General features: G+C 41.5%; 1 protein-coding gene across 2 annotated transcripts in view; it reads left to right on the top strand.

Annotated features, from left to right (window-relative positions):
* Nucleotides 1–9277, top strand: part of LOC110500204 (metabotropic glutamate receptor 8) — a 232498-nt gene extending 223221 nt beyond the window's left edge. The window contains exons 10-11 of one of the 2 annotated variants that reach the window (XM_021577413.3): nucleotides 6657–6904; nucleotides 8530–9277. In XM_021577413.3, coding sequence (XP_021433088.1) covers nucleotides 6657–6904; nucleotides 8530–8542 — 261 coding nt within the window. In that variant the 3' untranslated portion in view covers nucleotides 8543–9277. The remainder of the gene's footprint in view (nucleotides 1–6656; nucleotides 6905–8529) is intronic. The other variant, XM_021577412.3, reaches the window with a different exon arrangement.
* The last annotated feature ends 5890 nt before the right edge of the window (nucleotides 9278–15167 follow it).

The following is a 15167-nucleotide window of genomic DNA, read 5'->3' as shown; positions in this document are numbered from 1 at the left end:
CCTATAAGAACATCCAATAGTCAAAGGTATATGAAATACAAATCGTATAGAGAGAAATTGTCCTATAATTCCTATAATAACTATAACCTAAAACTTCTTAACTGGGAATATTGAAGACTCAGGTTAAAAGGAACCACCAGTTTTCATATGTTCTCATGTTCTGAGCAAGGAACGTAAACATTAGCTTTCTTACATGGCACATATTGCACTTTTACTTTCTTCTCCAACACTTTTGTTTTTGCATTATTTAAACCAAATTGAGCATGTTTCATTTTATTTGAGGCTAAATGTATTTTATTGATGTATTATATCAAGTTAAAATAAGTGTTCATTCAGTATTGTTGTAATTGTCATTATTACAAATAAATGTAAAAAAGAATTGGCCGATTAATCGGTATCGACTTTTTTGGGGTCCTCCAATAATCGGTATCGGCGTTGAAAAATCAAAATTGGTCGACCTCTAATGTAGATATCAAATAATAAGCGATATCTGTATGCAGTAGACTACACCACTGCTGTCATCCTTACCTGCAAGCGTTTTTCAAGTTGGATAATCCTGGATGCCAACAGCAGCTGCACCATTGGAAGACATAGGTTGGACTGTAGCCTACAAAAAGCCTATTCCTGTTCTTTTCCCACGATCCATCAAACCCATTTAGTGTGTCATCATAGTGGTCTCTGACTTGTGGTCAGACTCGTTCAGGTGGAACAAACAAACTTTTTTCAATGCTGATTTGAATGTCATTGAGACAAACAGAGAAGTGTCAAAGATTTTTTTCCCCCACAAACATCCTTTCTGAATTTAAAAGTAATCATCTAGTTTTTCAAGTGTCTGTAATCTGATTACAATATTTTTGCTCATAATGTAATGGATTACAGTTACCTTTTTATTTTTTTTTACATCTCTCACATGTAACAGATTACATGTAATCCGTTACTCCCCAACCCTGTGGTTTAAGTGAAGGTTATGGATGGAGATAATGACATAAAGCCTAGAGTATTGACTTCTCTAAAGACAGCTTTATTCCATAGGAAGGAGAGCAGTGGTGGCTAGCAGAGTGGAGCTAATTGCCCTATTTTCTGTGACTTTGGTAGAGGCCGCAAATATACACACAGATCACAGCGGCTCAGCCTCACTAAAGCACATATTTACCATTTCCTCCTATAATACCTGCACAGCGAGGGAGAGATCGAGGGATGGAGAAGATATAGAGAGAAGAGAATGAGAGGGAGGGAGGGAATAAAAGAGACAGAAAAAGATAGGGAGAGTGTGTGTGTGTGTGTGTGTGTGTGTGTGTGTGTGTGTGTGTGTGTCTGTGCGCGTGCGTGTGTGGCTGTACAGCTAACATCTGCTGGGTGGATCCCCATGCTCTCAGCAGAGTGTAATGGAGACTGCTATCTCCAGACGTGCTTCTTTTATAATGAAGGGCTTAGTGCTCTGAGGACTGCCTCTCTCTCTCTTGCTGCTCTTTATCCTTTCTCACTCTGTTTTTTCTCTCTTTCTCCCCGTATTTCTACCTCTGTCTGTTTCATTCCACCCATCTCCCCCCCCCCCATTTCCTGTCTCTCTTTCTCTCCCGTTCCAACCCCTTTCTATCCTCCCCTCCCTTTCCCTTCTCTCTTTCTGTGACAAAAACCCTCACCGGAGGAGATCTCTCTCTGTATGTGCACACCGTCCTGTCAGTGCTCTGCTCTCCCTGCCCACGTTCACCCAGGGCTCCTTCTGCTGTAATCTACAACTTGAGCTTCTCTGTATCCTATTAAAGTAGATAACACAGACCGTTGTGAAGATTACTCAAATCAAATATTAGGAGTTGAGTGTCCATGTCGTTGGATGAGCATTTGATGAGTCACTGAAGAGGGAAATGGGGCAAATCGCGTATGGCACCCTATTCTCCACATATAGTGCACCAAAAGTATTGCTCTAAGAAGGAGTGAATCCGAACGTGCAATTAAATCAAAATTCCCCTTAGTTATACGTCAATGTCAGTGGGACACAGTGACATTTTGAATGAAATGGTAATTTGTTGGTAGGATTCTCCCCCACCTTAGTCTGACTGTATGAGTAGCACCTACTGCATACATGTGTCTTCTAGCCCTATTCTTCCTCTAGGCAGCTGTTGTTGTGTTGGTACGATATGTACTTTCCAGAGCTGATGTGAGAGGAGAGTGATGTCACAGGGACAGAGAGCTTAGCTAACAGGGTGAGCTGCTATTTGAGTTACACCTAGCTGGCATTGAGAAACTGCTCACACATGGATTCTACATTCATACCATTCTTCCACAGGCGCCGCTCCAGGTTTCCCATAAATGTTCAACTGGGTTGAGATTTGGTGACTGCAATGGCCATGGGGTATGGTTTACGTTGTTTTCATGCTCATCAAACCGTTTAGTGACCACTCGTGCCCTGTGGATGGGGGCATTGTCATCCTATGGCGGCATAGCCATGGTAGCCAAAATAATGGCCTGCCAAGCATTTTTATACATGACCCTAAGCATGATGGGACGTTAATTGCTAAATTAACTCAGGAACCACACCTGTGTGGAAGAATCTGCTTTCACTATACTTTGTATCCCTCAATTACTCAAGTGATTCCATTATTTTGGCAGTTACCTGTAGCTAGCAGATCGTAACTGGCTAATGTGATGCTCCATTAAGCGTTATAGGATAGGTACTGTTTGACGTAGCATAGAGCATTTTTGACCAGCCTTAACTTGGTGATACTATTTTCGTTCTCGATTCGGCCAAACATGTATCTTGGAGGTGGTTTGTTTGAATTTTGAAAATGCTTCGTTATTAAAATGTTTTGCTTCAAAAACAATGTGTATGCTGCCATCTTGTCTATTTCAAATGTTCCCTCATTGAGGCAGATGGGTCCACCCTAAAGTGCAGCATGTCATGATGACACACACCTGTCTTGATCAATTGGCCGAACGAAGATAGTATCGCCAAGTTAAGTACGTTTTGAAAATTCTCTGTGCTACGCCAAACAGTACCTATCCTGTAACGGCTAATGGAGCATCACATTAGCCCTCTAGCTAACTCACACCTATAACGATAACTGACACACACTGACACGGAGTTCATACTGTTTCCATGCCAAAGTCGTGGCATGCAGGCCTCAAGGCCTGCCTAGAAATGTGTACCAGTCTACACCGTTAGTACATTGTCAGAGCACACTGTACACACACATGCATTATACACACACACACACACACACACACACACACACACACACACACACACACACACACACACACACACACACACACACACACACACACACACCTACCTACCTAGTGGAAAATAGAGAGCGTGAACACGTGAACAATGTTGAAGGCCAGTGATGAAGATGCCTCTAGCGACTTGATGGCCCAGCGTGATGACTCAGTCACGATTTATGGCATTGTTTGAATGACTGACCATCTGTGGGCTAAAAACACACCTTTATCTGTGGCAATCTCGATGAAGAGACATTCCCACATATAACGAAGTGCGCTGAGAGTCAGGAAGCAAGTTCAAGGAGTGAGTGTTTTAATAAATAAACGCAACATAATACGAAGCATGAAACAGAACCAATAACGACTGGGGAAGGAAGCAAAAGGAGAGACATATATAAAGGTAATCAGGGCAGTGATGGAGTCCAGGGGAGCCTGATGACGCGCAGGTGAGCGAAACGATGGTAACAGGTGTGAGCCATAATGAGCAGCCGGAGAGGGAGCACATGTGACACCCCATAAGTCCTAAGGTCACTGAAGCCAGGAGAGGTGAAGACTTGATGAAACTCGAATCGACTAAATGAACGTTACTTTGTGAAATAAATGGTCATGTTTAAAGAGTTCCTAAAGAGCTATGCATTTTGATATGTTTCATGCTACTGTAAGTGCTATGGGTTTATTGTTACAGGGAGTCTGTGTTTGCTTGACAGCGGATAGTTCAGAGAGGAGCGACACAGGAGTGACGGTGTGGTTATTACATTAGAGAAGGAGTGTGAAGTTCTATGCCTTTTGTTTGAATGCAAACTGATGCAAACTGATGTTAATTAGATGATAGGAGATACTGGGAGTTGGCATTCTTGGAAGAATAAAACATGGGTTTGAACGTAGATCATGTTGTCATTGGTTAATTCTCCTGGTGTACGTTTTGTGTGTCGTACTGGTGAATTCTCTATGCTATTAACACTCAAGATATTTTGTATAATTTCGAATGTGAAGATTTCTGGTGTCTACCATTTGTTAATTGTATTCATATTGGGTAACTAATAAATATGGATACTTTAAAATGGATACGAACTGTAGTACTCACATTTCTGAGTAATATTCTTATTATTTGGTGAAATGTCTAATGGTAAACGCTATTAATAATAGACAAAGCATCAATGCTTGGTCTCTAACGCTGCGTCTCTCAGTCAAGGTTAACTCAATCATGAAATGCTAGGACATTGATTGCAAGACATTAGCTCCTTGTCCCTCGGCCTCTTAATAATTGCATGAAGGTAAACCTAGACTTGTGCATCTTATAGTATTCCGAGTGATGATTGCAAGGTTTGCAAACCTTGGCTATGCCCATTGGATATGATTATGGACCAATAGCATTCATGTGATAATGGAGTCAGATTGATGAATGTAGTTTGTTGTTATACTCAACATAATGTTTGGGTAATTTCCACCACCCTACACACACACACACACACACGCACACACATTTCAACGTCTAAGCCTTCTCTCATCTTCTTTCCGGATGCTCTCATTAGAGAGGATATACTGTAAATTGGTATTACTGTCGACATGTGTAATCTTGTTCACGCCTGTTCTCTCTTGGCGAGGGAGGGGGCGGTGGAGCACTGGTTTGTTTTCCTCCTCAGCGGAACGCTATGCTGGCTAGCCGGGGCTGTGTTGTGCTGTTGTGACTGAAGAAGCGTGACTGGCCATCTGCTCGCTGTGATTCCTGCGCCATGCTATAGTCAGGGATGGACACAGATGAGTGGTTGCGCTTTGAGAGAAATCCCTGCGATGGTGGAGGGGTCTGTGTGTATGTGTTTGTGTGTGTGTGTGCGTACCACTTGGTGATATGATACCAAAGGGGTTTTGTCAAGTATAATTTCTGACAAAGTATAGTAGACAGTGTAGGGTTATCAGTGTATCGTTTATATCAGCGTATGGTTTGTATCAGCGTATGGTTTGTATCAGCTTATGGTTTATATCAGCTTATGTTTTATATCAGCGTATGGTTTATATCAGCTTATGTTTTATATCAGCTTATATCAGTGTATGGCTTATATCAGTGTATGGCTTATATCAGCGTATGGTTTATATCAGCATATGGTTTACATCAGCTTATGTTTTATATCAGCGTATGGTTTATATCAGCTTATGGTTTATATCAGCTTATGTTTTATATCAGCGTATGGCTTATATCAGCTTATGTTTTATATCAGCGTATGGCTTATATCAGTGTATGGCTTATATCAGTGTATGGTTTATATCAGCGTATGGTTTATATCAGCGTATGATTTATATCAGTGTATGGCTTATATCAGTGTATGGCTTATATCAGCGTATGGCTTATATCAGCGTATGGCTTATATCAGCGTATGGCTTATATCAGCTTATGTTTTATATCAGTGTATGGTTTATATCAGCGTATGGTTTATATCAGCTTATGTTTTATATCAGCGTATGGTTTATATCAGCTTATGTTTTATATCAGCGTATGGCTTATATCAGTGTATGGTTTATATCAGCTTATGGTTTATATCAGCGTATGGCTTATATCAGCGTATGGTTTATATCAGTTTATGGTTTATATCAGCTTATGGTTTATATCAACTTATGATTTATATCAGCTTATGGTTTATATCAGCGTATGGCTTATATCAGTGTATGGCTTATATCAGTGTATGGTTTATATCAGTGTATGGTTTATATCAGCTTATGTTTTATATCAGCGTATGGCTTATATCAGTGCATGGTTTATATCAGCGCATGGTTTATATCAGCGTATGGCTTATATCAGCGTATGGTTTATATCAGCGTATGGCTTATATCAGTGTATGGCTTATATCAGCGTATGGTTTATATCAGCTTATGGTTTATATCAGCGTATGGTTTATATCAGCGTATGGTTTATATCAGCGTATGGCTTATATCAGTTCATGGTTTATATCAGTTTATGGTTTATATCAGTGTATGGCTTATATCAGTTTATGGTTTATATCAGCGTATGGCTTATATCAGTGTATGGTTTATATCAGCTTATGGTTTATATCAGCTTATGGTTTATATCAACTTATGATTTATATCAGCTTATTGTTTATATCAGCATATGGCTTATATCAGCTTATGGTTTGTATTAGCATATGGTTTATATCAGCTTATGATTTATATCAGCATATGGCTTATATCAGCTTATGGTTTGTATTAGCATATGGTTTGTATTAGCATATGGCTTATATCAGCTTATGGTTTATATCAGCGTATGGCTTATATCAGTGTAGATTGGTCGATGTACAGTTGTTAGTGTTTAGTTTCTACCAGTGTGTAGTTTTTGAAAAAGTGCAAAACTAGCAGATTGGCTATTTCACTTGTAGAATGGTTACAGTATATTGATGCCCTCCCTCCCTCCCTCCCTCCCTCCCTCCCTCCCTCCTCTCCAGATGTACATCCAGACCACCACCCTGACTATCTCGCTCAGCCTCAGCGCATCTGTCTCTCTGGGGATGCTGTACATGCCCAAGGTCTACGTCATCATCTTCCACCCTGAGCAGAACATCCCCAAGCGTAAACGCAGCTTCAAGGCCATCGTCACCGCCGCCGCCATGTCAGGCAAGCTGCAGAAGGGGGGCGACAGACCCAACGGCGAGGTCAAGACGGAGCTGTGTGAGAGCATGGAGACCAACAGTGAGTAAGAACACACCTTTACTAACCTATACATAATACACTTATATATCTAATGATATATTGTATACACTTATACTAACAGTATGCATATATACATCTACACCAGGGTACCCCAACTACCGGCCCGTGGGCTGAATGGTTTTATTTGGCTCCCCAAGTTGAAAAAATAAATAAAATAAAGTGTTTGTTGAAATTTCATTGTTGGACATAAAAGACTGTCAAAACACCAGGAAATCAGCTCCAATGAATGAAACATTTTGGAAATCAAGTATTCCCACGCATAGTAGAGAGACACGTGATCGTACACAGATGTTAGTAAGGTCTGAAATGATTATGTTTTAGTCAAACAAATCTTTTTGGGCTTCTTGCGGTCAATTTGCTGTCTCCAAGTTATTTGTAATTATATTCCGGCCCCCGACCATCCACTCAAAAAAAACAATCAGCCCGTGGCTGAATCTAGTTGATGATCCCTGGCCTACACTAATATGACTAACAAACTATATACCTAAACTCATTAAAACATATATATCTATAGATCTACACTAACACACAACATAAATAATCTATACAACTACACTGATATAATCAACCGTTTGATAATCTCGACAACGACAGTGTAACAGTAGTTACATGTAAATTGGGCCTTTTTCATATCTCTCTTTCAAATATCAGTACTTTTACTGTATAAAAACGTAATCTGAATTGTAAACAATGTTCTTGATGGAGCAGCTTGAGTGCTGCAACCTGTTTTTTTTTAAGCACGGTTGTTTACAGCACATACAGAGTGTTCAAATGAGCTTCCCATTCAGCTTAACTATGTGCAACAGCTTACGTAAACTTCAAAGCTTTGTTGTGTGCGGAGCTAGTCGGGCCTCTTCAACACTACGACCTGGAAATGTTAGTCTTTCTCCCGTGGAGACTCAGAGTGGGTGTTTAGAGCATTTATTTTAGCACAGAGTTGATCTGGGTGTTCTGAGAGGTTTAGAAGGTTCTGGAATGTTTGGAGTAATTAGGGTTCATTTTCTGTGTTCTGAACTGCAGCAGATTGAACGATTTCTTCATTACAGACCTGAACGCGAAGAAGTCTCGCAGTCCGCAGTTTGGTTGGCTTGAATAACACACAATAACACACATGTATGCACACACACGTTTGCACGGACACACACACGAACAACAACACACGGACAACAACACAACAAACAGCACAGGTCACTCACACATCTATTCCCTCATTGGCACAACTGACTGGACTCATACAGAGTTCAGTTTCACAAACCCCAGCCTGAGACATTATTTTCAAATGCTATCTGCCTAGGGTTTGTGTTGTGTGAAGAAGAAACTGTTGGAACTGTTTTGACTCCTACAGTTTGACACATTCTCTCTTACAATCCACACATAAACAAGGCGGGTACAGGGCACCGTCTTGACGATAGCTCAGTGCCAGCGGTCCGTGGTCGCTTAAAAACCACTGACATTTACAACCAACAGCTACAGGGGACGTATAATGGACTTGATAAACACAGCCTCAGACCCCAGACGCAGGTGTGCACTAATATTACGGTCAATAGGAAATATATATCCCTTGATATATTTCCTCTCCTCTCTTCCCCCCTTTTCCCACCCTGGCAGCTTCATCAACTAAGACAACATATGTCAGCTACAGTAATCATGCCATCTGAACATCTGAACAGCACCAAAGTGGAGGGAGGGCTGAGAAAAGGAGCTGCCACAGACAGATGACGGACTGACGGACGAAAAGACGGACAGACCGATGGAGCTCCCACCGCCACCGGTAACCAAGCATGAGACATTTTATATTGTTCCGACAGCATCAAACCTACTACCACCAGAGAGGCGGGACCACAAAGACCAACCACCAATCAGTGGGCCCCGTTCGCTCTCTTCCTGCAAAATCACAGCACAACGGTCCTGCCATAAACTTTGAACTAACCGTGAAGACAATGGTTTAAAAAAGAATCCACTGCAGGCTATATGGTTCAGAGAAAAAAAGGAAGAAAAAAGAAGAAAAACAAAACAAAACTGTGTAAAAGTTATACATAAGGGTACATGGGAAATTAAAAGACATTAAAAGAGTTTAAAATTTAAAAATATTTAAAAGAGAAAATAGAAGAAACTATGAGAATTGACCATGATGTTTATTGTTATTCTACTTGTAAGTATTTTTGTGGTTGTGAAGATTTTTTCATTCTTGTCCCAGCTGTCGTGCGACCTTGCATATTCAGAAAGTTTGTTTCTTGTATCGAATGGCTAACTGAATGGGTAGCCCTGGGTTGTGAATCTGTAAATCCCCTGGTTGAAGCATGCCAGTTTTTATACAAATGATTTATTTATAATAAAGGAATGTTTTGCAAATGTATAGATTTGTGCTTATGCTTTTAAGATACAATGCAGACACCAATTGTATATGTTTTTGTTTATTACTATATTAGTGACTGACTTGCTAGATTCGGTTTTCTGTAGCAAGATTTGAAATTGAGTTGAGGAACAATGGGAAAGTAAGTAACACACTGGACACACTGGCCAAGGAGTAGTGTTGATCCAAGCATTCTGTCCTAACAACAGCAGCCAAGCACCCAAGCTAACTGGCTAATGTTGGCTAGCTTGCTAGCTACTTCCAGACACAAATGAGCTCACTCTGACCATTTTACTCGTCCTATCAGAGCTGGTTAGGCTGTTTTTATGTTATCCAAAGCCTTGTTGACTGCAACTGTGCTGCTGGCAACAATTTAATTATGCTTTTTTTGGCAGTTTTTACTGACACCGGTCCTATTCAACAGGTGTTGAACGTTCATAAGTTCGTCAGTTATTCAGCGCTGGCACACTCACATGAGAGTGCTCTGAAATCAGAGTAGATAGCCAGAGGGAATTTACCAGCTAGCTAGCTAGCTAAACAATGAACCATAATCCCGACTCGTGACGTTACTACCCTGCATGAATTTGCAAGTAGCTAACCAACCAGGTTCAATGTTGGCTTGCTAACATTAGGCTATAACTAGCAAAGCTTCATTAAATAGTACCCGCAAACACCAGTCTCAACGTCAACAGTGAAGAGGCGACTCCGGGATGCTGGCCTTCTAGGCAGAGTTCCTCTGTCCAGTGTATGTTTTCTTTTGCCCATCTTAATCTTTTATTTGTATTGGGCAGTCTGAGTATTGGCTTTTTATTTGCAACTCTGCCTAGAAGGCCAGCATCCCTGAGTCGCCTCTTCCCTGTTGATGTTGAGACTGGTGTTTTGCAGGTAGTATTTAATGAAGCTGCCAGTTGAGGACTTGTGAGACGTCTGTTTCTCAAACTAGACACTCTAATGTACTTGTCCTCTTGCCCTGGGGCCTCTCACTCCTCTTCCTATTCTGGTCAGGGCCCGTTTGCATTGTTCTCTGAAGGGAGTAGTACACAGCGTTGTACGAGATCTTCAGTTTCTTGGCAATTTCTCGCATAGAATAGCCTTCATTTCTCAGAACAAGAATAGACTGACGAGTTTCAGAAGAAAGATCTTTGTTTCTGGACATTTTGAGCCTGTAATCGAACCCACAAATGCTGATGCTCCAGATGCTCAACTAGTGTAAAGAAGGCTTATGTAGATATTCCATTAAATATCAGTTAAACACTGTACAGCCTCATAACATGATTAAAACATTAATTTTGATATTATAGATGGTCAGTCATTGTATCCACATCTGTCTGGGGTGGCAGGGTAGCCTAGTGGTTAGAGCATTGGCCAAGTAACTGAAAGGTTGCAAGTTCAAATCCCTCAGGTGTCAAGGTACAAATCTGTTGTTCTGCCCCTGAACAGGCTGTTCCTAGGCTGTCATTTAAAATAGGAATTTGTTCTTAACTGACTTGCCTAGTTAAATAAAGGTAACAAAAAAAGTTTAATCTGAGAGTGGTTAAATTTCTCCAGGCACATCCCTCAGCTTTTTACCAAAACAGAGGCGGGGCAACCATTTTGTTATTGTTTAATCTGTGGATTTGCCCTTTAAACAGCTGCATATTATCACAATATCAAAGTGTCATCAACAAAAAGGTAAACAAATAGCCCTTACACAGCCTGGAGGTGTGTTGGGTCATTGTCCTGTTAAAAAATAAATGGTTGTCCCACGAAACGCAAACCAGATGGTGATGGTGTATCGCTGCAGAAGGCTGTTCTAATTAAATCTAATGAATTAATTCTAATTAAATCACTGACAGTGTCACCAGCAAAGCACCCCCACACCATCACACCTCCTCCTCCATGCTTCACGGTGGGAACCACACATGCAAAGATAATTCGTTCACCAACTCTGCGTCTCACAACGACACAAGAGTTGAAACCAAAAATCTCCAATTTGGACTCCACCAGTCTAATGTCCATTGCTCGTGTTTCTTCTCTGCAGCAGAAGTAACTCTGGGTCTTTCTTTCCTGTGGCGGTCCTCTTGAGAGCCAGTTTCATCATAGCGCTTGATGGTTTTTGCAACTTCACTTGAAGAAACTTTAAACGTTTTTGACATTTTCCTGATTGACTGACCTTCATGTCTTAAAGTAATGATGGAGTGTCGTTTCTCTTCATTTATTTGAACTGTTCTTGACATAATATGGACTTGGTCTTTTACCAAATAGGGCTATTTTCTGTATACCACCCCTACCTTGTCACAAAACAACTGATTGGCTCAAACTCAATAAGAGGGAAAGGAATTCCACAAATTGTCTTTTAACAAGGCTCACCTGTTAATTGAAATGCATTCCAGGTGACTACCTCATGTAGCTGGTTGAGAGAATGCCAAGAGTGTGCAAAGCTGTCATCAAGGCAAAGGTTTGTTACTTTTAAGAATCTCAAATCTAAAATATGTTATGATTTGTTTAACACTTTTTTGCTTACTACATGATTCCATATGTGTTATTATTCTACAATGTAGAAAACAGTAAAAATAAAGAAAACCCATCCTACAACCTATCCCTCTACAGTATGCTGTATCTTGTTTCTGCCAATCTGAATCTCTATACGTTTCCCTACCCCCAAGAGGGCGGACTTTCCTTTTCCTTTTTCTTTACGCTCTGTATTAATTAAACCATCAATACAGCAAATCACTTTTCCTGACACACAGCAAAACAAATTCTTTCCGTTTTGAGCACAACGCATTTCTTTCATCGATCTTTCCTGGTCTTACAGCATTTACAAACCTCAACCACTCCACCGAGGGTTGTTGTCTTCCATATGGAGGTAGCTACTAGTGGAGAAGCTATCCGCAAGCTGGGTGGATGACGAGAAGGCAGTGTGTGTGTGTGTGTGCACACGGGCGTGTGTGTGCCTGGTCCCCTCTGTGTGTGTGTGTGTGTGTGTGTGTGTGGTAATGGGTGTCTACTTGTAGACACTGAGGGCAGAATCCTTTATGTTTCTGAACTAGCCTGCTCCGTCTCACTAAACGTTGAAGAGAAAAAATACATGAGATCTGAGAAGCAGTGAGCTGCATCAATACATTCATTCTCACTGGAGAGGAACGATCGATAAAGCTGAAAGAGGAACACAACACCTTTTCCTGTATACAACAACAGACAAGCTTTGTATGTCAGATTAAAAGTAATGAAAGTCAGGGCTTTGTTTAACTGATGTCCCTGTCGGCTGCTTTGTGTGAGTCCAACCTCCCTCTACAATGAAATGAGAAAAAAACTGAAAATAATAGGCCACGGACAGCACAATGATTTGTATTTACAACACATTTAATGGGAAGTGGCTTGCGGGCCAAACGGCAGTCATTTTACAATGGACGAAATAGAGGACTGCTGTCTGCCGTTGATTAATGTTATTCTACAGCCCAATGCATAGCAAAAATACAGTCCTACCTTTCCCATTCAAGTCTGTCCATTAGCATACTGACAGATAAGAAGTGGTAGTTGAAAGGAACATATTATGGTCCTGGGGGTCTAAGCCTGCCACTCAGCAGCAGACAGGACTCCGGGTCTGGAATACTTTTGAGAGGGTAGTAGTGACAGTAATCCTAGTTATCTACCTGCATGCTAATTAAATTACCAGTTACACAGACCACTGTCACTGTCAGGGACAAAAGACTACACGCACAACACCAGGAGACTGCTCTCTCTATCGATCCTCTCACACACCCATGTGGTTGTGACGGCCGATAGGTGGGAGGGTGTGTGTAAGTGTTTGTGTGTGCACTCGAGCGTGTGTGTGTGTTTATTGAGGTGAAGCAGGCAGATGGTCCTCCACTCTGTCTTTGTGTGTGCGTTTGTGTATGTGTGTGTGTATGGAGATGAATAAAGTGGATGATTCTGAAGACTCTGACTGTGGATGTGGTTGCCATGATACCCTGACCAGTTGTTGGCAACACTGGACCTTTCATCTTCTCAGCTTTCTCTCTCTCTCTCTCTCTCTCTCTCTCTCTCTCTCTCTCTCTCTCTCTCTCTCTCTCTCTCTCATCGAGGTTATGTTGTCCTAAAACACCCTCTTCTATACAGCACAGACATCAACAGGAGTAGTGGATAGGGCTGTCTGGGCCTCCCAATGTACCTATACATAATGTATGGAACTGTAACGATTTTCCTCCTCTTCTGACAAGGAGTATGAACGATCGGACCAATGCGCAGCTTGGTAAGTATTCATGTTATTTATTAGGAACAGAAACACTAAACAAAATAACACAGAGCGTGAAACGAAAACGAAACAGTCCTGTAAGGTGCAGCAACACAAAACAGAAAAGATCTACCCACAAATCATAGTGGGAAAACAGGCTGCCTAAGTATGGTTCTCAATCAGAGACAATGATAAACAGCCTCTGATTGGGAACCATACCAGGCCAAACACAGAAATGCAAAAACATAGAACAACACATAGAATGCCCACCCCAACTCACGCCCTGACCAAACTAAAATAGAGACATAAAAAAGGATCTAAGGTCAGGACGTGACAGGAACACTTCCATTTTCAAGCCACTTTCTCCAAACAGATTTTCAAATTTGTTTGATTATCTGACTGTCTGCAAGTGTTGCTCCCATCCAAAACCTGAGAAGATATGCTTGTAATCTGAGTTTGATGGAATGTTGTATTGGGTTAGGGTTAGTCACACACTAGGGCCTCAAGGGAGGTTATTTCTGTGTTTGTATCTTTCCTTCCATAATAAGATTTTACCCGGACTGTGAGTCAGAATATTTGATTGTTTGTGTATTCCTGCAGCCCAATGTACTATAGCAGCTCTATTGTTTTAGGACCTGAGAACAGAGGCTCCCTAGAGGCTAGTAGAAGAGGAGAACGGGTTTAATCTCAAACCTACCAGTTGGCAAACCAAACACACGCACACACCACACACACACACACACACACACTGGTCTTCCTTTTCAATTTGAATAAATAGGGTACAATTCAATGTGGGAAATTTGAAATAAACAAACACATACTGAAGGTGTGTTTGCAGATGTGACCGTTTGGCACCAATATTAGAAAACACCAAACTTCACACATGCTTTTCATACCCAAGTTTAGACATGAAAGAAAAGTTTGTTGGCAATATTTCCCTTTTATTTATTTACAGTTATTTGATTCCTGCATGGTCTTCCGATGAGACTATATAAACATATGACTGTTTTATGTTCTGACCAGCCTTCTCCGCTCAGACATCGTCGACGGCAATGGACGGGCACCTGGGATGGACGGTGAGCTGTCAGAAATGTCACACCTGCCAGTCAGCATTCCCCTCTGTTCCCTGCCACTCCCCGCCACGCGCCACATCGCTCCGGTGTGTTCTCCCGTTAATGAGGGAGCGTCCGTTAGAGAATACCGTTAGCGTGTTTAAACAGCGGAACGAACGGAGCCTAGTGCAGCCGGTGGGCAACACAACAACGCCTGTTTCTGTTTGCAGCCTGCACCGCACCAGGAGAATACTGATGCCTGCCCGCTGCCTGCTTCGTGAAGCCTGCCTCCCTTCCAGCTGCTAGCCTGAGAAATGAGGTTTGTCATATCGACTGTGTCTAAGGAAGTTATTTCACTAAAAAGGTGGCTGGTGTTTTCGAGCATGCTGGTGTTATGTAGCCTTCGCTGTGTTGGGTATGAAGATGTTCAATAGCCTAGCATGTCTCCACTAGGATCAGAAAGCTTATACAACGACTATGTGTGTATCATAACAGACCATCTGTTTCTCAGGGCTGTTTGTATGCCTTAGGGCGCGGCTTTCTTTCAGGCCACACTACATTAAAAGATCATCTGTTGGAAGTTGTATCTTGAGACAAATGTACGTTGTGTGAATGTTGTATTGCAATG

This window comes from Oncorhynchus mykiss, chromosome 21 (assembly GCF_057628025.1).
Source record: "Oncorhynchus mykiss isolate SJ-2025 chromosome 21, ASM5762802v1, whole genome shotgun sequence".
Classification (NCBI taxonomy): Eukaryota; Metazoa; Chordata; class Actinopteri; order Salmoniformes; family Salmonidae; genus Oncorhynchus; species Oncorhynchus mykiss.
Note: the sequence above shows the minus strand (reverse complement) of the source record. Positions and strands in the feature narration are given on the sequence as shown.